The sequence below is a fragment of the Lonchura striata genome, chromosome 29 (genome assembly GCF_050655825.1).
Source record: "Lonchura striata isolate lonStrDom1 chromosome 29, ASM5065582v1, whole genome shotgun sequence".
In the NCBI taxonomy this organism is placed as follows: domain Eukaryota; kingdom Metazoa; phylum Chordata; class Aves; order Passeriformes; family Estrildidae; genus Lonchura; species Lonchura striata.
This window is the reverse complement of record NC_140731.1, coordinates 843,414-869,607: the sequence shown is the minus strand read 5'-3', so window position 1 is coordinate 869,607 and position 26,194 is coordinate 843,414. Positions and strand designations below refer to the sequence as shown.

The following is a 26,194-nucleotide window of genomic DNA, read 5'->3' as shown; positions in this document are numbered from 1 at the left end:
CAATCCCAAATATCTGTGAGTTCCCAAATTCGGGAAAAATCCAGGATAAAACCTTCAGCCCTTGGGATTTCCTGCTCTGATCACCCCGGGGCACAGATTTAACAATCCCAAAATATCTGTGACTTCCCAAATCCAGGATTAAATCTTCAGGCCTTGGGGTTTCCTGCTCTGATCCCACTGAGGCACAATTTAACAATCCCAAAATATCCGTGAGTTCCCAAATCCAGGAAAAATCCGGGATGAAACCTTCAGCCCTTGGGATTTCCTGCTCTGATCCCACTGAGGCACAATTTAATAATCCCAAAGTCTGGGAGTTCCCAAATCCAGGAAAAATCCGGGATGAAACCTTCAGCCCTTGGGGGTTCCTGTGCAGCTTTGGGGTTTTGCTCTTTTGTCCTGCTGAAAATGGAATTTTTTGGACATTTTCCTGTGCTTGGAGGTGTTCCCATGGGAAAGCTGGGTTTATTTCCAGTTTCATTCCAGTTTCATTCCAGTTTTATTCCAGTTCAATTCCAGTTTAATTCCAGTTCAATTCCAGTTCAGTTCAAGTTCAATTCCAGTTTTATTCCAGTTGCATTCCGGGTCAACTCCAGATCAATTCCAGATCAATTCCAGTTTAATTCTAGTTTTATTCCAGTTTTATTCCAGCTTCATTCCAGTTTAATTCCAGTTTTATTCCAGCTTCATTCCAGTTCAATTCCAGTCTCATTCCAGTTTTCACTGGGTGATAATTCAGATTTTGATTTTCAGGAATCTGGAATTTGGAGATTTCCCTGGGCGATAATTCAGAATTTTGATTTTCAGGAATCTGGAATTTTGGAGATTTCCCTGGGCGATAATTCAGAATTTTGATTTTCAGGAATCTGGAATTTTGGAGATTTCCCTGGGTGATAATTCAGAATTTTGATTTTCTGCAATTTGGGATTCCCTTTGCTGACCCCGGCACCTGCTTTGCCTTTTCTTGGAAATCCTCAGGGATAATCCTCAAAAATTATTTATTATTTTGTTATTTTTCATTTATTTATTGTTTGGTTATTGAAAAAATTATTTATTATTTGGTTATTTTTATTAAATTATTATTTTGTTATTTATTATTTGGTTATTTTTATTTCATTATTTTTATTTTGTTATTTATTATTTAGCTATTTTTGTTTGATTATTTATTATATGGTTATTTATTATTTGGATATTTTTGTTTGATTTTTATTATTTGGTTATTTATTATTTGGTTATTTAATATTTGATGCTTTATTAAAGGCTCAAACAGCCTTTTGATTTCTTGTGATTATTTATTGATTTATTTGATTTATTTAATTATTTATTTGATTATTTTATTTGATTGTTTCTTATTTGATTATTTATTAAAGGCCCACACAGGCTTTTTAGTTATTTGATTGATTTATTTGGTTATTTATTTATTTGATAATTATATTTATATAATTTTATTTATTTATTATAAAACATTTTAATTTTTTCTTTTTATATTTTAATACTTATTCTATATTTTTTTCTATTAAAAATATAGAAGAATTTTATTTCTTGATTATAGAAGATATTTTTATCTATTGAATAATATATTGAACAAGATATTGAATATAGAAGATATTTTTAATAATATAAAAGAATGATTTATTGAATCCAGTTGGGAGAATTTAACCCCACCTGTTCTAGGAGGGTTTTTGTTTGTTGCTGTACATGGATTTATTTTCTTTTTTTTTTCTTAAAAAGGGTTCATGTCTCTTTCTGATCTGTCTGAAGCGTGATGGTCGAGAAAAATGGGAAAATGGTGGCAAAAAATGAGGAAAATGGTAGCGAAAAATGAGAAAAATAGTAGTGAAAAAAAGGGAAAAATAGTAGAGAAAAATGGGGAAAATGGTAGCAAAATATGGGAAAATGGTAGCAAAAAAGGGGAAAAACAGTGGCAGAAAAAGGGAAAAATGGTAGTGAAAAATGGGGAAAATGGTGGCAAAAAAATGAGAAAAATGGTAGTGGAAAAAAAGGGAAAAATGTTAGTGAAAAATGGGAAAAATGGTAGTAGAAAATGGTAGCAAAAATTGGGGAAAATTGTAGAGAAAATTTTGAAAACAGCAAGAAAATGGGGAAAATGGTAGCAAAAAACGGGAAAATTGTAGAGAAAAATGGGAAAATTGTAGGGAAAAATGGGATAAAACCAGGACTGGGATGGGGAAATCCTTGGAAAATGGATCCAAAATGATTTAGAAATTTGGAAATTGGGTTTTAAACTCAGCAGCAGCCCAAAATTGGTTTAAAACTGAATTTCCTGGAAATCTGGTGAAAAGGAAAATTGAACTTTTCCCCATTGGGGATTGAAAAGAAAATTGAACTTTTCTCCATTTGGGAAAAGGAAAATTGAACTTTTCCCCATTTGGGATTGAAAAGAAAATTTAACTTTTCCCCATTTGGGATTGAACTTTTCCCCATTTTGGATTGAAAGGAAAATTGGAATTTCCCCCATTTGGGTTTGAAAGGAAAATTGAACTTTTCTCTATTTGGGAAAAGGAAAATTGAACTTTCCCCCATTTCGGATTGAAATTAAAATTTAACTTTTCCCCATTTGGGATTGAAAAGAATATTTAACTTTTCCCCATTTGGGATTGAACTTTTCCCCATTTGGGATTGAAATGAAAATTTGAAGTTTTCCCCTTTTGGGATTGAAAAGAAAATTGAACTTTTCCCCATTTGGGATTGAAATGAAAATTGAACTTTTCTCCATTTGGGAAAAGGAAAATTGAAATTTTCCCCCATTTGTGACTGAAAAGAAAATCGAATTTTTCCCCATTTGGGATTGAAATTTTCCCCCATTTGGGACTGAAAAGAAAATTGAATTTTTCCCCATTTGGGATTGAAATTTCCCCCATTTGGGACTGAAAAGAAAATCAAATTTTTCCCCATTTGGGATTGAAATTTTCCCCATTTGGGACTGAAAAGAAAATCAAATTTTTCCCCATTTGGGATTGAAATTTTCCCCATTTGGGACTGAAAAGAAAATTGAATTTTTCCCCATTTGGGATTGAAATTTTCCCCATTTGGGACTGAAAAGAAAATCGAATTGTTCCCCATTTGGGATTTAAATTTCCCCCATTTGGGACTGAAAAGAAAATCAAATTTTTCCCCATTTGGGATTGAAATTTTCCCCATTTGAGACTGAAAAGAAAATCAAATTTTTCCTCATTTGGGATTGAAATTTCCCCCATTTGAGACTGAAAAGAAAATTGACTTTTTCCCCCATTTGGCATTGAAAAAGTCTCCGAGAAAGTGCAAAAAAACCCCAAAATTACGCAGTAAAAAAAAAAAAAAAAAAAGCAACGAAGGCTCTTTTGTAGCAATAAATTCCCATCTGCTCTTAGCACAAACCAGGGAATTCTGTGCTGAACGAAGCTCATCTCCGGAGAGGAAAAAATCCATTTTTGGGATGGATTCAGCCCCAGGCGGCCGCCCCGCGCGGCTGCCGAGAAATTTGGAGAAATTTGGATTTCTCTGTATTTCTTTCTCATAGGTGCCTTTAACATTTGTCTGGCTTAGATTTCCTGGGCGCCGCCGGGACGCCGCAGGCGGGCGAGGGCAGGGTAAGGTTTTTTGGGGGGTTTTTTGGGGATTTTTGGGGTTTTTTGGGGATTTTTTCCCCTCGTGGTTTGGCCTCTTCCTCCCACAGCCCCTCTCCGTGTGTGTCTCTTTTCTCGCCGGTCTCTCTCTCTCCCCTTCCTGCTCTCTCTCTCTTCTCAACTGCGTTCTTTCCTTCTTTATTGTTTCCTGATTTCTTGATTTCCTTCCAGGTCGGTTCAGTCAAGTGAAGTAGGCAGCTGGTGTCATGGCTTCGGGATTTTGGTTTTTGTTTTTTGGTTGGTTTGTTTGGTTTTTTGGTTTTGGGGGAGGCCCAGGTGCCTCCTGGGCTGGGCAATCGAGGTTAGGACATCCAATCTAACAGTCTGGAACCTTTTTTTTTTTCTTTTTTTTTTTTCATTTTATTTAAATTTCTTTTTATGTCATTTTTCTGCCGTTTTTTTTTTAATTTTTTGTCCGTTTCTTTTAATTTTTTTTCCCTTTTTTTTTTTTTTTCCTTCTGGTTTCTTTTTTTTATTATTATTATTTTTTTTTTTTCTCTCTCTCTATTTTTTATTTTTTTTTCTATTTTCTGTGTAGGTCTCTTTAGTCAGCCTTATAGCTAATGCCCTGGGCTACTCGGAACTAGGTGCCATAAAATCCCTTAGGACCCTAAGAGCCTTGAGGCCTTTAAGAGCGTTGTCCCGATTTGAGGGGATGAGGGTAAGATGCTCATCAGCACCTGATCCTTCTGCATGCCCGGGCAGCATTTTTTCTTTTTTTGGGGGAAAAAAAAAAAAAAAAAAAAAAAAGCATGCTAGAACCGATCGAAACAATTAAAAAAATAAAAGAAAACGACGGAAAATCAATTCCAAAAGAGAATCACGATGCGGCTGCTGACTCGGTCACCCCTCCGCGGACGTCCCCCCTCGCCCTGCTGCACCTCCCCTCCAACGAAGGGAGCTGCCTCATTACGTTAATTAATTACATTAATTACTGGCCCAAAGCGCTCATTTTGTAGCCGATGTCGACACTTGGCTGCTCTCATTTGGCCTGGCTTTGACCTCGGGGCTTCTCAGCTGGAACTTGTTTTTTATTTTTGGGTTTTTTGGTTTTTGGTTTTTGGTTTTTTTTTTTTTTTTTTTTTTGGTTGGTTTTTGAAATCTAGGGAGAATCACCAGGTGCAAAAGAAGCAGAATTGGAACCACCTCAGGCTCTGCAGGTCTTGGCTGCTCTTGGTGGGGGTTGGCTCGAAAAAAACCAAAAAAAAACCCAAAAAAACACTTTTATTTTTATTTTTTTGGGGTGGGGAAAAAGCTGCTGCCTCTGGTGGGTCACTGCAGGAAGGGACGGGGTGGAGCTGAGCTCTTTGAAAATTTTGGTTTCATTTCCTCTCGTTGCACCTTGTTGTTCTCAGTCCAGTCTGCTGGTGACTGGCAGCCTTGTCCAGCAGTGGAACTTTGCTTTTCTGTCCCCTTTTTTGCCTTTTTTTCCACCTTTTTTTGGCCCCCGTCGTGTCGCTCTGGAAGCAGAACGAAGCACAAGCAAAGCATTGAACTGAAGCTTGAATTGGCAAAACTCCCTCGGCGTTTCAATTATTGCAGCCGGGCAATAATTGGACATTTTGGTGCTTTTTTATTCCCTCGTTTGGGGTTGAAAGAGTCTCCTAAGAACACACCCAAAAAAAAAAATATAATTGTGCAGTAAAAAAATGAAATAAAGGGTGTTTCGCATCAGTGGATTGCTTAGAACAAAATGTGGGGTTTGGTGTTAAATCCCAGTTAGCTCATAAGCAGAGAGAAAATCGGATGTTTTAAATAATAAAATAAGGAAGGGAATGGCAGAATCAGTTTTACCTCAGGGTTTGAGTGGAGGAATTCCACCTGGATCCTTCTGGAGCAATTGAAAATTGAAAATTTCCATTCGAGTGGAAAAAATTGAAAATTGAAAGTTTCCATTTGAACAGAAAAAATTGAAAATTTCCATTCGAGTGGAAAAAACTGAAAATTGAGAATTTCCATTTGAACGGAAAAAATTGAAAATTGAAAGTTTCCATTTGAACGGAAAAAATTGAAAATTTCCATTCGAGTGGAAAAAACTGAAAATTGAAAATTTCCATTCGAGTGGAAAAAATTGAAAATTGAGAATTTCCATTCGAACGGAAAAAATTGAAAATAGAAAATTTCCATTTGAATGGAAAAAATTGAAAATTGAAAGTTTCCATTCGAATGGAAAAAATTGAAAATTGAAAATTTCCATTCGAGTGGAAAAAAATTCCATTCAGGCAAAGGTGGAGCTTTCGCTGGGCTGGGTTTGGGGCCCGGCCAGAAATTTGATCACAAAGATCAGGCCTAGCACCAAACCTGGAGAAATTAAAAACGAATTTTAAACCACATTAGGGAGAAGATTTCTGATGTACAATCAGGAAATTCTCGTGCTCGAAGTGGGAAAATGGATCGTTACAACTGTTTTTATTGGGCACAAAATGAGTGTGCAGAAGTTTGGTGAGTTGAAGGGAGAAAGGGCCAATTTTGTTTTTTACTTTGCAATCTGTAGAATTCTAAAAGTGACGGCGGATTGGAGGATGAAATTGTTCCTTTTTCCAACGGCGCTGGTCAAACCAGTTTGCCGATTCTCTCTTTCCACAGAGAAAAAAACAAGAATTATTTACATGAACAGTGGGAGAGAAGTCTGGTAGAAATACGTAAAAATTATCAGAAGGCTAAAAAAGATTTACGAGAACTTTAAAACTTTCAAAAGAACCATCAAAGAAAACACTTTCAAAAATCAGGGCAACATCACAAGCGCAGCCCTGCCCGCTGCCTAGACCAAATTCTGATTTTTTTCCAATTTTTTTTGGGGACAAGTGTCAGTGCCCCACCCAAGCAGAGGATTCCAGAATTGGAAATGCCTTTTTGAAGGAGATGGAGCGTGGAGTTCTTTGCTTTGCTCTCCTCGGTGGCGATCTGCGTTTCCAGGAGTTTGCTGCGCTCGGCCGCGCCGCGGGGACACGCGCATGACTTCTTGTCCGCCCGCACACGGAAGCCACCTTCCTCCTGGCGCTCCTGCGGCAAAGTTCTGCACGTTCAGAGGACCAAAAATGACCTTAGTTCAGGAGGATGGTGTCCCTTTTTTATTTTTGCTGGAATCAATCAGGTTGTAGGAGGATGGGACCCAAAAAGTGCTGCTGGTGCAGCAGCTGAGCATCATTTTGGGGTGAAGGGACACTGAGAGCAGAGAGATTTTTGGGGATCTCACCTGTTCCTTCCTGGGCCTGGGATGAACTTCTGGCATCCTTCAGCAGCTGGAACAGAAGACAGAGTGAGGAGCTAAAATTGGGAAAGGAGGAGCTCCATGACCAAACCCTCTGACCAAACCCTCTGTGACCAAACCCTGTGACCCAACCTTTGTGACCAAACCCTTTGTGACCAAACCCTCTGACCAAACCTTTGTGACCAAACCTTCTGTGACCAAACCCTTTGTGACCAAACCTTTGTGACCAAACCTTTGTGACCAAACCCTGTGTGACCAAACCTTTGTGACCAAACCTTCTGTGACCAAACCCTTTGTGACCAAACCTTTGTGACCAAACCCTGTGTGACCAAACCTTTGTGACCAAACCCTGTGTGACCAAACCTTCTGTGACCAAACCCTCTGTGACCAAACCCTGTGTGACCAAACCTTTGTGACCAAACCCTGTGTGACCAAACCTTCTGTGACCAAACCCTCTGTGACCAAACCCTGTGTGACCAAACCCTTTGTGACCAAACCCTGTGTGACCAAACCTTTGTGACCAAACCCTCTGTGACCAAACCCTCTGTGACCAAACCCTCTGTGACCAAACCCTGTGACCAAACCTTTGTGACCAAACCCTCTGTGACCAAACCCTCTGTGACCAAACCTTCTGTGACCAAACCTCTGTGACCAAACCTTCTGTGACCAAACCCTCTGTGACCAAACCTTCTGTGACCAAACCCTTTGTGACCCAACCTTTGTGACCAAACCCTGTGTGACCAAACCCTCTGTGACCCAACCCTGTGACCCAACCTTTGTGACCAAACCTTTGTGACCAAACCCTGTGTGACCAAACCCTGTGTGACCAAACCCGCTGTGACCAAAACTTGTGTGACGAAACCCTCTGTGACCAAACCCTGTGACCAAACCCTCTGACCAAACCTTTGTGACCAAACCCTGTGTGACCAAACCCTGTGTGACCAAACCCTCTGACCAAACCTATGTGACCAAACCTCTGTGACCAAACCTCTGTGACCAAACCCTCTGTGACCAAACCCTGTGACCCAACCTTTGTGACCAAACCTTCTGTGACCCAACGTTTGTGACCAAACCTTCTGTGACCAAACCCTCTGTGACCAAACCTTGTGTGACCAAACCCTGTGACCAAACCTTTGTGACCAAACCTCTGTGACCAAACCTTTGTGACCAAACCCTCTGTGACCCAACCTCTGTGACCCAACCTTTGTGACCAAACCCTCTGTGACCAAACCTCTGTGACCAAACCTTCTGTGACCAAACCTCTGTGACCCCACCCAGCCCCGTTGGCTGCCCTTTGCAGGAGGAACGTGGCTTTGGTGTCCCGGCTCGCCCGCCGGGTGCATGCCCAGCTCCGCCCGGGCACGGCTGCGGCCGCTGGATGATCTCGGTGTCCGTCCGTGATGCCGGGCTTGGTCCTGAGCCCGCGCCGGAGCAGGGCCAGGCCCCGAGTGAAAACGGCTCGGTTGGAACGGGGGAATGGCAGGAGAGGCCGAGGAAATCCCAAAAAACTCAACGAGATCCCAAAAAAACTCAATGAAATCCCAAAAACCTCAATGAAATCCCAAAAACCTCAATGAAATCCCAAAAAAACTCAATGAAATCCCAAAAACCTCAATGAAATCCCAAAAAAACTCCATTTTTTGGGGCCCCGCACGCGGCTCCATCAGGAGCCCCTTGGTCGCAGCCCCACTTCTGCCTTTGGGCAATTCAATTTTTCAGTTTTTGGTGAAAAACAGAGAGTGCAGACGCCATAAAGCCAACAACGGGGCTTGGGAAATTATTTTGGAATCTATATGTATTATACAATATATATATATATATATCAATATATAATGTAGAATACAGAATATACAATATAAAATAGCTGACATATGATATACAATATAGAATACAAAATACACAATATATCATAGCTAACATTACTCTCATTGTGATATATAATATTATAATCTAATATTATCATATAGAATACAGAATATACAATATATAATAGCTGACATATGATGTATAATATATAGAATGCAGAATATACAGTATATAATAGCTAACCTATTAATCTTATTATAATATATAATATAATCTAATCTGATTATCATATATAATATCGAATACAGAATATAGAATAATACACAATATACAATACATAATATACAATATACAATACGAAACATATAATATATAACATATATAATATGTAATATACAATATATAATATATAACACACAATATACAACACATAATATATATAACATATAATATATAATGTATAGTAATATGTAATATACAATATACAATATGTAATATATTATACGTAATATATAATACACAATATACAACACATAATATACAGTATATAATATATAATATACAATATATAATACACAATATGCAACACACAGTATACAATATACCATATATAATATATAATATACTATATATAATACCCAATATACAACACATAATATACAATATACCATATATAATATACTATATATAATATATAACACACAATATACAACACACAATATACAATATACCAGATATAATATATAATATATGATATCTAATACACAATATACAACACATAATATACAATATACCATATATGATATATAACACACAATATACAACACACAATATACAACATACCATATATAATATATAATATATGATATATAATACACAATATACAACACACAGTATACAATATACCATATATAATATATAATACACGATATATAATATATAACACACAATATCCAACACACAATATACCATATATAATATATAATACATAATAAACAATACACACTATCCGCAGCGGAACAATTCCCATTTTGGCCCGGGACCCTCCCGGGTGCTCCGGGACCCCCCCCCGGTGCCGGCCGGGTTAACCCCCGGCGCGCCAGCGGCCTCCCCGCCGTCCCCCCGGCCAGCCGGCCCTACTGATGCTCGCCGTCTCCTGCCTCGTGTCTTACACTGAAACTTTTTCCCACCCCTCCCAACACAGGTGGTTGTCAATGCCTTGGTTGGCGCTATCCCTTCCATTATGAATGTCTTGTTGGTCTGCCTTATCTTCTGGCTGATTTTCAGCATTATGGGGGTTAACCTGTTTGCCGGGAAATATCATTACTGCTTTAATGAAACAGCTGAGCACCGCTTTGAGATAGAGGTTGTAAACAACAAGACAGACTGCGAGGCGCTGATGCCGCCCAACTCCACCGAGATCCGCTGGAAGAACGTCAAAATTAACTTTGACAACGTCGGCGCCGGATACCTGGCTCTGCTGCAAGTCGTGAGTTTGGCTCTCTGCGGTTGGTGGCTTTAGAATGTCCCAGAGTGAGGGGCTGGAGAACTAAAATGTCCCAAACTGAGGGGCTGGAGAACTAAAATGTCCCAGAGTGAGGGGTTGGAGAACTAAAATGTCCCAAACTGAGGGGTTGGAGAACTAAAATCTCCCAAACTGAGGGATTGGAGAACTAAAATGTCCCAAACTGAGGGGCTGGAGAACTAAAATGTCCCAAACTGAGGGATTGGAGAACTAAAATGTCCCAGAGTGAGGGGCTGGAGAACTAAAATGTCCCAAACTGAGGGGTTGGAGAACTAAAATGTCCCAAACTGAGGGGCTGGAGAACTAAAATGTCCCAAACTGAGGGGCTGGAGAACTAAAATGTCCCAGAGTGAGGGGCTGGAGAACTAAAATGTCCCAAACTGAGGGGCTGGAGAACTAAAATATCCCAAACTGAGGGGCTGGAGAACTAAAATGTCCCAAACTGAGGGGCTGGAGAACTAAAATGTCCCAAACTGAGGGGCTGGAGAACTAAAATGTCCCAAACTGAGGGGCTGGAGAACTAAAATGTCCCAAACTGAGGGGTTGGAGAACTAAAATGTCCCAAACTGAGGGGTTGGAGAACTAAAATGTCCCAGAGTGAGGGGCTGGAGAACTAAAATGTCCCAAACTGAGGGGCTGGAGAACTAAAATGTCCCAGAGTGAGGGGCTGGAGAACTAAAATGTCCCAAACTGAGGGGTTGGAGAACTAAAATGTCCCAGAGTGAGGGGCTGGAGAACTAAAATGTCCCAAACTGAGGGGCTGGAGAACTAAAATATCCCAAACTGAGGGGCTGGAGAACTAAAATGTCCCAAACTGAGGGGCTGGAGAACTAAAATGTCCCAAACTGAGGGGCTGGAGAACTAAAATGTCCCAGAGTGAGGGGTTGGAGAACTAAAATGTCCCAAACTGAGGAATTGCAGCACCAAAATATCCCAAAATGAGGATTTGCACCTCCAAAATACCCCGAACTGAGGGGTTGGAGCTCTCAAATACCCCAAAATGAGGATTTGCACTTCCAAAATACCCCAAAATGTGGAGTTGGAGCTCTAAAATACCCCAAAATGAGGATTTGCACTTCCAAAATACCCCAAAATGTGGAGTTGGAGCTCTCAAATACCCCAAACTGAGGATTTGCACCTCCAAAATACCCCAAACTGAGGGGTGGGGCTGCAATGAATTTTCCATTTTTTATTTATTCTCTTCCCTCATTGATGGAGCTCAAGGAGGGGCCCCAAATCCCCTCCTCACCCTCGTGAGGTTCAGAAAGAGAAATATTAAAATATTAAAGTTTATTCTACAGGGACATCAAGAGTGCCAGGGGGTCCCTGGCATAATTCTGATATTTTGGGTGAATTTTGTGTTTTAATTTTGGTTTTTTGGGTGAATTCTGATTTTTGGGTGAATTTTGTGTTTTAATTCTGGTATTTTGGGTGAATTCTGTGTTTTAATTCTGGTATTTTGGTTGAATCCTGTGTTTTAATTCTGATATTTTGAGTGAATTGTTTTAATTCTGATCTTTTGGGTGAATTCTTTTTTATTTCTGATCTTTTGGGTGAATTCTGGTATTTTGGGTGAATTCTGTGTTTTCTTTGCCAGGCTACATTCAAGGGCTGGATGGACATCATGTATGCAGCTGTCGATTCCAGAAAGGTAACCTGCAAAAATCCCCAAATCCCAAAATCCCAAAATCCCCAAATTCCTGATTTCTATCTTCTGCTTGGCTAAAATCCAGAGGGAAAATTGCAGATTTTTTTTTTATAGCAAATATTGAATTTTGGGATGGTTTCCTTTGCTCTGGGGGCTCTGATGAGTTCAAAAATGCTGAAGAAAATCCCAAAAAGGGCGGGTTCAAAAAGTTGTTTTTTGGTTTTTTTTTTTTGGTCTATCCCAATTAGAGTTGAAATGGAACAAAAAAAAAATGAAGTAGAAAAAAATGGGAATAGAAATTTAAAATATAGGAAAAAACAAATAGGAAAAAAAGAAACAAAATAGGAGTAGAAGGCAGTGAATTATACATTTAATCATTCAAATAAAAGGAATTAGGCAGGAATTTTATGTTTATAGGGAAGTCTGGGCATCACAGCTGGAATTGTGGATTTGGGATTCAGGAATTTGGGATTCAGGAATTTTGGGTTCAGGAATTTTGGATTATGGATTCAGGAATTTTGGATTCAAGAATTATGGATTCAGGAATTTTGGATTCAGGAATTTGGGATTCAGGAATTTTGGATTATGGGCTCAGGAATTTTGGATTCGGGAATTTGGGATTCAGGAATTATGTCTGGGTTGGAATTCATTCCTCAGACACTTTTCTCCTTCTTGCATGCTGGAAAAATGCCACCATTTCCTTTTCGTTTTCAATTTTTTCCCCCCTTTTTCCATTCTCATGGGTTTTATACATAACCAAAAAAATTTTAATTTCATTTCATTTAATCCATTTTTTAATGGATTTATTTTTTATCCCGCACTGAATGCAGCTTTGAAACAAGTCTGCCCGTGCCAGGAAAGTGTAAAAATAAAAATATTCAGCAGCTTTTTAACCTTTGATCGTTTGCAAACCCAACCGATCGCGTTTTTAGGATGTCTCAAAAATGTAAATTTGGTTTTTTTTGTTCTTTTTCTGTCCCTTTCAGCAAGAAGAGCAGCCCAAGTACGAGGACAACATTTACATGTACATTTATTTTGTGATCTTCATCATCTTCGGGTCCTTTTTCACCCTGAACCTCTTCATCGGCGTCATCATCGACAACTTCAACCAACAGAAGAAGAAGATAAGTGACCCAAAGGGAACTTTTGCCCTGCGTTTTGGGGCATTTTGGGGGGTTTTAATGACTTAAAGACAGAATTCATCTCCCATCAATTTCCTTTATAGGAGGTTCGAATTTCCCATAAATTTCATTTATAGGAAATTTTCATCTCCCATCAATTTCCTTTATAGGAAGTTCGAATTTCCCATAAATTTCATTTATAGGAAATTTTCATCTCCCATCAATTTCGTTTATAGGAAGTTTGAATTTCCCATAAATTTCAATTGATAGGGAATATTAATCACTAAATTTCAATTGATAGGGAATATTAATCTCTAAATGTCAATTGATAGGGAATATTAATCTCTTCTAAATTTCAATTGATAGGGAATATTAATCTCCTCTCAATTTCAATTTATAGGCAATATTAATCTCCTCTAAATTTCAATTTCTAGGGAATATTAATCTCTTCTCAATTTCAATTGATAGGGAATATTAATCTCTAAATTTCCATTGACAGGGAATATTAATCTCTCAATTTCAATTGATAGGGAATATTAATCTCCTCTCAATTTCAATTTCTAGGGAATATTAATCTCCTCTAAATTTCAATTGATAGGGAATATTAATCTTCTCTAAATTTCAATTTCTAGGGAATATTAATCTCTTCTCAATTTCAATTGATAGGCAATATTAATCTCTAAATTTCAATAGATAGGGAATATTAATCTCCTCTAAATTTCGATTTTGAGGCAACCCAGGCCTTTTTAATGCTGATTGTAACCAGGTTTTTTTCCCTTTTCCCCCTTTACTTTGGAGGTCAGGATATTTTCATGACAGAAGAGCAGAAGAAGTATTACAACGCCATGAAGAAACTGGGCTCCAAGAAGCCCCAAAAACCCATCCCCCGACCTCTGGTGAGTAGATGAGGGACAAAGCTCTGGAGAGGATTTCAAAAGAGCTTTTTCTCCAAAAAAAAAATAAATTTTCCGTCTCGTGTTGGGCTTCAACATCCCCCTGGTCTTGTCACCGTGACTCGGTGTCACCTGCCAAGGTGAAAATTTGTCCTGGGGTTGGTTTTTGTCATCACGTGAATCAAAAAATCCCCAAATTTCGCAGGTGGGGAGGAGGAACCTCCAGGAACTCGCCGGAGAACCTTTGGTGACCATCCAGCCCTGAGGGCTTCGATGGTGGAGAACTGAGCTCATCTCCCGGGTTCCTCAAAGATTTCGGATCCCTCAAAAAGCCCCCCCAAAAAAGGGGTTGGGTGGAGTCCTTTGGGTGCTGTTTGGACCAATCGTCCTCTGCTGGGGCTGGGGTGGTGCCAAACCATTCCACGTCCAGACCATTCCATGTCCAAACCAACAACCACCTCCATGGTGGTAGTTCTGGACGTGGAATGGGATCACCTGAAGGACATTTCCAGTCCAAACCATTCCACACCTCCATGGTGGTTGTTCTGGAGGTGGAATGGGACATTTCCAGTCCAGACCATTCCCTGTCCAAACCAACAAACACCTCCATGGTGGTTGTTCAAACTCGGTTCCTCGTTTCTCCTGCTCCTGGAGCATCCAAAGCCAGGTTGGACAGGGCAGGAGGTGGAATGGGATCACCTGAAGGACATTTCCAGTCCAACCATTCCACACCTCCATGGTGGTTGTTCAGGATGTGGAATGGGATCACCTGAAGGACATTTCCAGTCCACACCATTCCACACCTCCATGGTGGTTGTTCAGGATGTGGAATGGGATCACATGAAGGACATTTCCAGTCCAAACCACCCCACACTCCATGGTGGTTGCTCAAACTCGGTTCCTTGTCTCCCCTGCTCCGCAGAACCGCATCCAAGGAGCCGTCTTCGACTTCGTCACCCAGCAAGCCTTCGACATCGTCATCATGATGCTCATCTGCCTCAACATGGTGACCATGATGGTGGAGACGGACACGCAGAGCAAGCAGATGGAGGACATCCTTTACTGGATCAACTTCGTGTTCGTCATCTTCTTCACCTGCGAGTGCGTGCTGAAGATGTTCGCCTTGAGGCACTACTACTTCACCATCGGCTGGAACATCTTCGACTTCGTGGTGGTCATCCTGTCCATCGTGGGTGAGTCCTGGAGGACACACATTCCACTTTCAGAAGGTTTCGTGTGGGAACTCAAAATGTCCCTCAGGCATTTTTGGTTGTTGTGGGTCTGAGTCGTTTGAGGCTCTGCAGGCAGCTGAGAACAGCGGCGATTTTAAATTTAAACCATAGAATGATTTATCTTTGCAAAAAAAAAAAACCAAAGAAGTCACAAAAGTTTAAATGTTATAGGAAAAAAAACCAAAGAAGTCACAAAAGTTTAAATGTTATAGGAAAAAAAAAAACAAAGAATTCACAAAAGTTTAAATGTTATAGGAAAAAAAAACCCAAAGAAGCCCCAAAGTTTAAGTGTTATAGGAAAAACAACCAAACAAGAAGTCACAAAAGTTTAAATGCTATAGGATAAAAAAACCCAAAGAAGTCACAAAGTTTAAGTGTTATAGGAAAAAAACCAAACAAAAAGTCACAAAAGTTTAAATGTTATAAGAAAAACAACCAAACAAGAAGTCACAAAAGTTTAAATGCTATAGGAAAAAAAACAGAGAAGTCACAAAAGTTTAAATGTTATAGGAAATAAAACGTAACAAGAAATCACAAAAGTTTAAATGTTATAGGAAAAAAAACAAAAGAATTCACAAAAGTTTAAATGTTATAGGAAAAAAAACCCAAACAAGAAGTCACAAAGTTTAAGTGTTATAGGAAAAACAACCAAACAAGAAGTCACAAAAGTTTAAATGCTATAGGAAAAAAAACCAGAGAAGTCACAAAAGTTTAAGTGTTATAGGAAAAAAACCAAACAAAAAATCACAAAAGTTTAAATGTTATAAGAAAAACAACCAAACAAGAAGTCACAAAAGTTTAAATGTTAAAAATAGTCACAAAGTAGAAGGAATTTTTAAGTGCTGCACGGGGGGTTTAAGTGCTGCACGGGGGGTTTATGGGATGCACTTCTCGTGCTTTTTAGTCTCTTTTTGGGCTTTAATTGCAATTATGCACGGCACCATTGGTTGACGTGACCAACGCTGTCCCCGCAGGGATGTTCCTGGCCGAGATCATCGAGAAGTACTTCGTGTCGCCCACGCTGTTCCGCGTGATCCGCCTGGCGCGCATCGGCCGCATCCTGCGCCTCATCAAGGGCGCCAAGGGCATCCGCACGCTGCTCTTCGCCCTCATGATGTCCCTGCCCGCCCTCTTCAACATCGGCCTCCTGCTCTTCCTCGTCATGTTCATCTTCTCCATCTTCGGCATGTCCAACTTCGCCTACGTCAAGCACGAGGCCGGCATCGACGACATGTTCAACTTCGAGACCTTCGGCAACAGCATGATCTGCCTGTTCCAGATCACCACGTCGGCCGGGTGGGACGGGCTCCTGCTGCCCATCCTCAACCGCCCGCCCGACTGCGACCTGGACAAGGAGCACCCCGGCAGCGGCTTCAAGGGCGACTGCGGCAACCCCTCGGTGGGGATCTTCTTCTTCGTCAGCTACATCATCATCTCCTTCCTCATCGTGGTCAACATGTACATCGCCATCATCCTGGAGAACTTCAGCGTGGCCACGGAGGAGAGCGCGGACCCGCTCAGCGAGGACGACTTCGAGACGTTCTACGAGATCTGGGAGAAGTTCGACCCCGACGCCACGCAGTTCATCGAGTACAGCAAGCTGGCGGACTTCGCCGACGCCTTGGAGCACCCCTTGCGCGTGCCCAAGCCCAACACCATCGAACTCATCGCCATGGACCTGCCCATGGTCAGCGGCGACAGGATCCACTGCTTGGACATCCTCTTCGCCTTCACCAAGCGCGTCCTGGGGGACAGCGGCGAGCTGGACATCCTGAGGCAGCAGATGGAGGAGAGGTTCGTGGCTTCCAACCCTTCCAAAGTGTCCTACGAGCCCATCACCACCACGCTGCGGCGCAAGCAGGAGGAGGTGTCGGCGGTGGTGATCCAGAGGGCGTACCGGGCTCGTCTGGCGCGGCGCGGCTTCGGCGGCCGGAGGGCGGCCACCAAGCTGGACAACGGGGCGGCCACCAGGGAGAAGAAGGAGGGGACGCCGTCCACGGCCTCGCTGCCCTCCTACGACAGCGTCACCAAGCCCGAGAAGGAGAAGCAGCAGCGGGCGGAGGAGGGCAGGAGGGAAAAGGCAAAGAGGCAAAAGGACGCCAGGGTGGCCAAGTGTTGAGACACACACACAAAACACACACACACACGGAGAGAGGAAAAAAAAAACCAACAAAATTAACAACAAAAAAAAATAAAAGTAGTAGGATTAAAATATTTGCAAGCGGAAAAAAAAAAAAAAGAAATAAAAAAGAGAAAAAATATTTAAAAATTTTTTTGTTTACAGACTTCCTGAAACGTATCAATACAGAAGAGCTGTGGAGACACTTACCTGAAGATCTTGTACCAAACTTGGTCTGCTTCTGTTGCATCCGAAGCAGTGACCTTCCACCCGTGCGAAGGACCCTGGCAACGGAGGAAACGCCAGGAAAAAAAAGGGAAAAAAAGGATTTTTCTATCGTTTGGGCAGGTGGATACTGCATGTTCCACATCAGTCAATGCAACTTAGGACAAACGAGCAAAATAATCCACACACACACACACACACCAAAAAAACAAACAACACACACACACAAAAAAAACCAAAACCCGCTGCTGGGATTCACTCCTTTCCCAAAGCAGCCCCAAGTGGATTTTATTGATTTTATTTTCTCATTTTCTTGGTTATTCTCAGAAGGAAAATCCAGAAGTCGCCATGTCGGCGGGTTCGTTCGTGCAAAATGAGATTTGCATTTAGTTAAGCAGGCAAAAAACAAAAAAAAAAAGGGAAAAAATGGGGAAAAAAAAGAGTTAAAACAAGCAGAACAACAAAGAAAAAAAAGGATAAAAAAAAGAAACGAAGCACTCATTAAACCCACCGAGCTGCCGTAATTTATTTATTTGAAATTAATTATTTGAGATTTCTTATTTACATTTTATCTCCTACATGGGCTTTTCTTTGTTTGGGAGATGGGGGAGTCGGGTGCCTTCAGCCTGGAGCCAGCCCCCCCAAAAAAACCAAAAAGTGCTCATTAACTAGAAGCGTTTTTGGCAGATTTTGGCCGATTTTGGCAGATTTTTGCATGATGGCATGAGCAGGGACCGTGCATGAGGAACCACAAGCAGGGGACACGCACTCACCAGGCCACTGAGAGGTTTGAAGCCATAAATTCCAGAAATTCCACGGAAAAAAAACCTTTAGTGACGCTCAAAACCCAACAAAACCTCAAAAAAAAATCCACAAAAACTCCACCAGAACAAGAGGTGGAGGAATTGTGTGTGTCTGTTCAACCACTTGGATTTTCTTTTCCATTCTGCCACGGTTTGTATTTTTTTTTTTTTGGGTTTTTTTTTTTTGCACATTGAGACAGAACAAAATTCCAAAATGCTGCTCTGGATCTCGCCAAAGGGGAGAGGAAAAATTTGGGGAAATGGCTTTTTATCCGTGTCACTGTAAATCCAAAACCTAAATTCCGAATTAAAAAAAAATGCAAAATCGAAATTCCAAAAATGCAAAACCTAAATTCCAAAATGCTGCTCTGGACCTCCCCAAAGGGGAGAGGATAAATTTGGGGAAATGGCTTTTTATCCATGTCACTGTAAATACAAAACTTAAATACCAAGAATCCAAACCCTAAATTCCAAAAATCCAAACCCTAAATTCCAAAAATCCAAACCCTAAATTCCAACATGGCCCTGGGGTGTGGCCAGGAGGAATTTTGGGGTGCAGAACTGGACCTTGGGGCCCTGGGGGGGTTTTGGGCCCCATATAAATATAAAAAATAAAAAACAAATACAAAATAAAAATAAAAAATTCAGCAGAGCTCGATGGGAGGATGAAATCTCATTGTTCATAATTCCATGAACCCAAAAAACGCCAAAAATCACCCAAAATCAACCAAACCCTTCAGGTGGTGGCACCAAGCCAGGGGTCACTGCAGGGGTGACACCCAAACCAGGGGGGAAAAAATAAAAAATAAAAATACAAAATAAAAAAATAAAAAACCCAAATATACCAGAGCTCGATGGGAGGATGAAATCTCATTTTTCATAATTCCACAAACCCCAAAAAACGCCAAAAATGACCCAAAATCAACCAAACCCAAGCAGGAAGCCATCCAGCAGCCATCTGTGCCACCTTGGCACCTCCCAGGATGGGATGTACAAAAAATAAAAATTAACAACAAATAAAACAACAACAACAAAAATACATATTGTACAGGCTATGTTGTAAACAGCACAAAAAAAATAATAAAAAAAAAACCAAAAAAATAAAAAAAAAGGAAAAAAAATAGCTGAAGAGTGTGGTTGAACTTTTTAAGAGAATATTATAAATACTGTAATATATCATTTTATTTTATTGGCATGCCTTTTTGTAAATACAAAAAGAACTACAAAAAAAAATTATAGAATGGCTTCTGGCTTATGCCATTGTCCATGGTTATTTTTATTTTTTTAAGACTTTTCTGTTCTCCTTAGATTTTAGATAGCCAGGAAATGCCCCCCCCCCCCCCCACACCAAAAGGGAAATAATTAAAAAAAAAAACCCACGAAATAATTCCAAATGAAAACCTAAACCCTTCAAAAAATAGATTTTAACAAAAGCTTTATTGCAAGTGGTATTTGCAGCAGCAAAAAAAACAAAAAACCGACAAAAAAAAAGTTCTTTTTTGGGTTCCGATGTGCAATAAGTCGACCACTTCTATGCAAGATTTGGCTGAAATTTCATAATTGTCCTTAGGCTCGGTGCGTTGGCGTTTGTGCTGGCAACTCATGAAGCTGCTCAACGACTTTCCAATAAAAAATCCCTTCCAACTCCGAATATTTTTATTTCTTTTTCATGTTTGGTCCTTTTCGGGAAAGGGAGGGAGGAGGTTTTGCAATTTTCTGCTCGGAAAAAAATGAAATTTGGGCCGTTCGGGGAAGGATTTTTCTTGGGTGGTTTTGCGTTGGGTGAGGCAAAAGTTGGTGGAGGTTTTGGGGTAAAAAGCCTCAGGGATTCGTTCCGAATTTTTTTTTTTTTTCATGGAGTTTTTTTTGGGTGGAATTGTTCTGGATTTGGGGGTTTGGGAGTCGTTGGGGAGGTGGAGCCAAAATTCACGGCCACACCAAGGAGTTCTGCACTCCCCCACCTGTAAAATTTGGGGTGAAGGTGTCAGATTTTGGGGTTAAAGGTGTTGGATTTTGGGGTTAAAGGTGTCAGATTTTGGGGTTAAAGGTGTTGGATTTTGGGGTTAAAGGTGTCAGATTTTGGGGTTAAAGGTGTTGGATTTTGGGGTTAAAGGTGTCGGATTTTGGGGTTAAAGGTGTCAGATTTTGGGGTTAAATGTGTCAGATTTTGGGGTTAAAAGTGTCGGATTTTGGTGTTGAAGGTGTCAGATTTTGGTGTTGAAGGTGTCAGATTTTGGTGTTGAAGGTGTGAGATTTTGGGGTTAAAGGTGTCAGATTTTGGCATCGAAGGTGACAGATTTTGGTGTTGAAGGTGTCAAAATTTGGTGTTGAAGGTGTGAGATTTTGGTGTTAAAGGTGTGAGATTTTGGTGTTAAAGGTGTCAGGTTTTTGTGTTAAAGGTGTCAGGTGGCTCAGGTGAGGGTGGGGGTCCCAGGCAGGTGAGGATGGGGGTCTCAGGTAGGTGAGGATGGGGGTCTCAGGCAGGTGAGGGTGGGGGTCCCAGGCAGGTGAGGATGGGGGTCCCAGGCAGGTGAGGATGGGGGTCTCAGGCAGGTGAGGGTGGGGGTCCCAGGCAGGTGAGGATGGGGGTCCCAGGCAGGTGAGGGTGGGGGTCCCGGGCAGGTGAGGGTGGGGGTCCCAGGCAGGTGAGGGTGGGGGTCTCAGGCAGGTGAGGATGGGGGTCTCAGGCAGGTGAGGGTGGGGGTTTCAGGCAGGTGAGGGTGGGGGTCTCAGGCAGGTGAGGGTGGGGGTCCCGGGCAGGTGAGGGTGGGGGTCCCAGGCAGGTGAGGGTGGGGGTCCCGGGCAGGTGAGGATGGGGGTCCCGGGCAGGTGAGGATGGGGGTCCCAGGCAGGTGAGGGTGGGGGTTTCAGGCAGGTGAGGATGGGGGTCCCGGTCAGGTGAGGATGGGGGTCCCGGGCAGGTGAGGATGGGGGTCCCAGGCAGGTGAGGGTGGGGGTTTCAGGCAGGTGAGGGTGGGGGTTTCAGGCAGGTGAGGATGGGGGTCCCGGGCAGGTGAGAGTGGGGGTCCCGGGCAGGTGAGGGTGGGGGTCCCGGGCAGGTGAGGGTGGGGGTCCCGGGCAGGTGAGGGTGGGGGTCCCAGGCAGGTGAGGATGGGGGTCCCAGGCAGGTGAGGGTGGGGGTTTCAGGCAGGTGAGGATGGGGGTCCCGGGCAGGTGAGAGTGGGGGTCCCGGGCAGGTGAGGGTGGGGGTCCCGGGCAGGTGAGGGTGGGGGTCCCGGGCAGGTGAGGGTGGGGGTCCCAGGCAGGTGAGGATGGGGGTCCCAGGCAGGTGAGGATGGGGGTCCCGGGCAGGTGAGGATGGGGGTCCCGGGCAGGTGAGGGTGGGGGTCCCAGGCAGGTGAGGATGGGGGTCCCGGGCAGGTGAGGATGGGGGTCCCGGGCAGGTGAGGCGCGCTGCCGGCGAGGAGCACGGAGCTGAGGAAGGATGACCCCAGGACGAGTCCCTCCATGCCCAGGAGAAGACACAGAGCCCGATTTTGGATACCAATTCCCCCACGAACATTTACTGAGTCTCTTTTTCCGTCCAGCAGCTCCTGGGATGCTCAGGCGCCCAGGAGCCTCCTCCAGTGGCAGAAATACCCGGCGGTGGCCTTGAGGAGCACGGAGATGAGGAAGAACGAGTCCCTCCATGGCCAGGAGAAGACACAGAGCCCGATTTTGGATGAAAATCACCCCACGAACATTTACTCAGTCTCGTTTTCCGTCCAGCAGCTCCTGGGATGCTCAGGTGCCCAGGAGCCTCCTCCAGTGACAGAAACCCGTGAGGAGCGCGGAGATGAGGAAGGACGAGTCCCTCCATGCCCAGGAGATCACACAGAGCCCATTTTTGGATACCAATTCCCCCATGAAAATTTTTTGTGTTTCTTTTTTTCCGTCCAGCAGCTCCTGGGATGCTCAGGCGCCCAGGAGCCTCCTCCAGCGGCAGAAATCACCCCACGAACCTTTCCTGAGTCCCTTTGTCCCTCGGGCAGCTCCTGGGATGCTCAGGCGCCCAGGAGCCTCCTCCAGCGGCAGAAATCACCCCACGAACCTTTCCTGAGTCCCTTTGTCCCTCGGGCAGCTCCTGGGATGCTCAGGCGCCCAGGAGCCTCCTCCAGTGGCAGAAATCACCCCACGAACCTTTCCTGAGTCTAATTTTCCCTCGGGCAGCTCTTGGGATGCTCAGGCGCCCAGGAGCCTCCTCCAGTGGCAGAAATAGCCGGCGGCGGCCGCGAGCAGCGCGGAGCCGAGGAAGGCTCCCAGCGCGCCCAGCAGCACCGGGCGCAGCCAGCCCAGCAGCCCGCGGCCGTAGCGGGGCGGCGAGCGGCGCTGGAAGAGCAGAACCGCGGGCGGCGGAGCCCTCCCGGGCCGCAGCTGCGCCGAGCCGAGATGCTGGACGCTCCTCCGGTAACCCTCCACGTTCCTGCGCAGCTCCAGCGCCCGGTCCTGGTTGAGGTTCTTGCCCAGCTCCCGGGCGATGTCCGAGCGGCCGATGCGGCGCAGGGCTCGCACCAGGCGGTCCCAGGTGGTCGCTTCGCCCCGGGTCGCCAACCAGGCCCGCAGCTCTTCCGAGCATCCCCGGGCACCGCCGTCCTCCCACCGGCGGCGGCGGGCGAGCTCCTCCTCCCGCCGGGTCGCCACCGGCTCGTCCGGCCGCTCCTCGGGCTCGGGGCCGCTGAGCTCCGCCCGCAGCCGGCGGCACTCGGGGGTCGCCAGCAGCTCCGCGATGCGGGCCACGCTGTGCCGGCCCACGGCGGCGGCCACCGAGTCACCGGCGGCCACCGGGTCACCGGCCACCGAGTCACCGGCACCGGCACCGGCCACCGAGTCACCGGCACCGGCACCAGCCACCGGGTCACCGGCCAGCAGCAGCAGCAGCAGCAGCGGGGCGATGCCCAGCGGTGCCCGCATCGCCCGGGGATGCCCGGCGGTGCCCGGGATGCCCAGCGGTTCCCGGGGATGCCCAGCGGTTCCCGGGGATGCCCGGCGGTGCCCGGGATGCCCAGCGGTGCTCGGCGGTGCCACGGGATGCCCGGCGGTGCCCGCGGGGGTTCGCTCCGTTCCGGCCGCTCCGGGAACGTGGAACCCGCGCTGACCTCACAGAGCGGCGCCGGTACCGTGTCCCGGTGCCGTGTCCCGTTCCCGTGTCCCGGTTCCGTGTCCTGGTGCCGTGTCCCGTTCCCGTGTCCTGGTCCCGTGTCCCGGTGCCGTGTCCCGGTGCCGGGTCCCGTGTCCCGTATCCCGTATCCCGTGTCCCGTTCCCGTGTCCCTGTCCCGTGTCCCGGTGCCAGTCCCGTGTCCCGGTCCCGCTCCCGTGTCCCGGTGCCGGGTCCCGTGTCCCATATCCTGTGTCCCGGTCCCATGTCCCGTATCCCGTGTCCTGGTGCCGTGTCCCGGTGCCGTGTCCCGTTCCCGTGTCTCGTTCCCATGTCCCGGTCCCATGTCCCGGTGCCGTGTCCCGTTCCCGTGTCCCGGTCCCGTGTCCCGGTCCCGTTCCCATGTCCCGGTCCCATGTCCCGGTCCCGTGTCCCGGTGCCGTGTCCCGTTCCCGTGTCCCGGTCCCGTGTCCCGGTCCCGTTCCCGTGTCCCGGTGCCGTGTCCCGGTCCCGTGTCCCCTATCCCGTGTCCCGTTCCCATGTCCCGTGTCCCGTGTCCCGGTCCCGGTCCCGTGTCCCGTTCCCGTGTCCCGGTCCCGTGTCCCGGTCCCGTTCCCGTGTCCCGGTGCCGTGTCCCGGTCCCGTGTCCCGGTCCCGGTCCCGTGTCCCGTTCCCATGTCCCGTGTCCCGTGTCCCGGTCCCGGTCCCGTGTCCCGTTCCCGTGTCCCGTGTCCCGGTCCCGTGTCCCGTTCCCATGTCCCGGTCCCATGTCCCATTCCCGTGTCCCGTTCCCGTGTCCCGTGTCCCGGTGCCGGTGCCGGTCCCGGTGGGACACTCCCCCGCGGGACCCCCGGCAGAGCCGGGCCCTATCGGGGGTCCCCAACTCGCAGCGACCCCCGGGAGCCCCGCCCACCCGGGACCCCCGCCCACCCGGTAGCCCCGCCCACCGGGAGCCCCGCCCACCGGGGAGCCCCGCCCACCCCGGGGAGCCCCGCCCACCCGGGAGCCCCGCCCACCCCATAGCCCCGCCCACCCGGGAGCCCCGCCCACCCCGGGAGCCCCGCCCACCCCGGAGCCCCGCCCACCCCGGTAGCCCCGCCCACCCCCCCAAATTCCCGCAGCCCCCCAAGGACGGGAATTCCCTTGGAAAATGTGAAATATTCCAATTTTTGCGTATTTTTTTTCTTTTTTCACAAAGCGTTTTTGGATTTCTTTATGTCACCCATCCCAAACCCCACTCCCACCTCATCCCCACCCTTCCCAAACCCCTCTGGGGTCTCCAAAAATCCCCCCAAAATTCCCCCCAAAATTCCCGCAGCCCCCCGAGGACAGGAGTTCTCGTGAATAATGTGAAATATTCTGATTTTTGTGGGTTTTTTCTTTTTTCATAAAGAAATTTTCCCGATTTTTGAAGTCAGCCACCTCATTCCCACCCTTCCCCAAACCCCCCTGAATTCCCAAAAATCCCCCCAGAATTTCCTACAGCCCCCAAGGACAGGAATTCTCTTTAATAATGTGAAATATTCGATTTTTTGTGTATTTTTTTTTCTTTTTTAATAAAGAAATGTTCCTGATTTTTGAGGTCACCCATCCCACCCACCTTCCCACCCCATTCCCACCCTCCCCAAACCCCCCTGAATTCCCAAAAATCCCCCCAAAAATTCCCGCAGCACCCCAAGGACAGGAATTTTTTTCAGGAATTCTCTTTAATACTGTGAAATATTCTATTTTTTTTCCTATTTTGTATTTTTTTTTCCTTTTTTTTTTAAAATACAGCATTTCTTGAGGTAGACCATGCCAGCCCTGGAGCTCCGACGTGAATTAAATATTCCGTGTACAATCCCTCGCAAAGAATGAGGTAGAAATGGTTACACAGAGGTACAAAGAGGGGAATAATAATAATAATTAATAATAATTAATAAGAAAAGGCTTCGGGAAGGCGGCACCACTTTTTGGAGGTGGGGGGCAAAGGGGTAATGCCCTGGATGAGAAAGGAAAGTGGGGGAAATGGGGGGAAATTGGGAAAAATTGGGAAAAATTTGGCCAAAATTTGGCCAAAAAATGGGTAAATTTGGGAGAAATTGGGAAAAAAAAAGGGGGAAATTTGGGAAAATTGGGAAGAAATGGGAAATATTGGGAAAAACTGGGGGAAATTGGGAAAAACTGGGGGAAATTGGAAAAATTGGGAAATTCTGGGAAAATTTGGGAAAAATAGGGGAAAATTGGAAAAAATTTGGAAAGATTGGGAAAATTTGGGGAAAATTGGGGAAAAAGTTGGGACATTTTGGGGCAAATTGGAGAAAATTGGGAAAAAATGGGGGAATTGGAAAAATTGGGAAAATTGGGAAAATTTTGGAAAATTTTGGGAAAATTGGGAAAAATTGGTGGAAAATTGGGAAAAAATGGGAAAAATTGGAAAAATAGGGGAAAATTTGAGAAAAATTTGGGAAAAACCTGCCGGACACCTCGGGGGGAACCCCCTGAGGGATTTTTTCTCTCTGCACGCGCAGACCCTGAGGTTCGGGGGGGCTTTAGAGCATTAAAAATAATAAAAATTGAAATTTAAAAACCCCGCTGCCTTTTTATTTTTATTTTCAATTTTTATTTTTATCTTTATTTTTATTTTTATTTTCAATTTTTATTTTTATTTTTATTTTTTTTTTTTTATTTTTATTTTCAATTTTTATTTTTATTTTCTATTTTTGTTTTTATTTTCAATTTTTTTTTTATTTTTATTCTTATTTTTTATTTTTATTTTATTTTTTCGAGGGGGGAAATTAGCCCGATTTGCTCCAAAAAGTGGTGCCAGCGACAGCTCCCGTTGAAGACACGTAACTCCACCAAACGCTACGAGAAACGGTGTTGAGAAAACAAAAAAAAATTCAAATAAAA

The 26,194-nt window shown here is 44.7% G+C and overlaps 2 protein-coding genes across 5 annotated transcripts in view; one reads left to right on the top strand and one right to left on the bottom strand.

The window, feature by feature from the left end:
- Nucleotides 1-19,857, top strand: part of SCN8A (sodium voltage-gated channel alpha subunit 8) — a 71,485-nt gene extending 51,628 nt beyond the window's left edge. For 3 of the 4 annotated variants that reach the window (XM_085562754.1, XM_085562753.1, XM_085562755.1), the window contains exons 21-27: nucleotides 4,162-4,284; nucleotides 9,845-10,129; nucleotides 11,763-11,816; nucleotides 12,800-12,937; nucleotides 13,726-13,830; nucleotides 14,750-15,020; nucleotides 16,034-19,857. In XM_085562754.1, coding sequence (XP_085418880.1) covers nucleotides 4,162-4,284; nucleotides 9,845-10,129; nucleotides 11,763-11,816; nucleotides 12,800-12,937; nucleotides 13,726-13,830; nucleotides 14,750-15,020; nucleotides 16,034-17,178 — 2,121 coding nt within the window. In that variant the 3' untranslated portion in view covers nucleotides 17,179-19,857. Of the gene's footprint in view, nucleotides 1-3,517; nucleotides 3,588-4,161; nucleotides 4,285-9,844; nucleotides 10,130-11,762; nucleotides 11,817-12,799; nucleotides 12,938-13,725; nucleotides 13,831-14,749; nucleotides 15,021-16,033 lie in introns of all 4 variants that reach the window. The other variant, XM_085562756.1, reaches the window with a different exon arrangement.
- Nucleotides 19,858-21,395: 1,538 nt separating this feature from the next.
- TMDD1 (transmembrane and death domain 1) lies at nucleotides 21,396-23,117 on the bottom strand. The gene has a single exon (XM_077788584.2). It carries the CDS (start codon nucleotides 23,115-23,117, stop codon nucleotides 22,389-22,391), a length of 729 nt encoding a protein of 242 aa, XP_077644710.2. The 3' UTR covers nucleotides 21,396-22,388.
- Nucleotides 23,118-26,194: the final 3,077 nt, after the last annotated feature.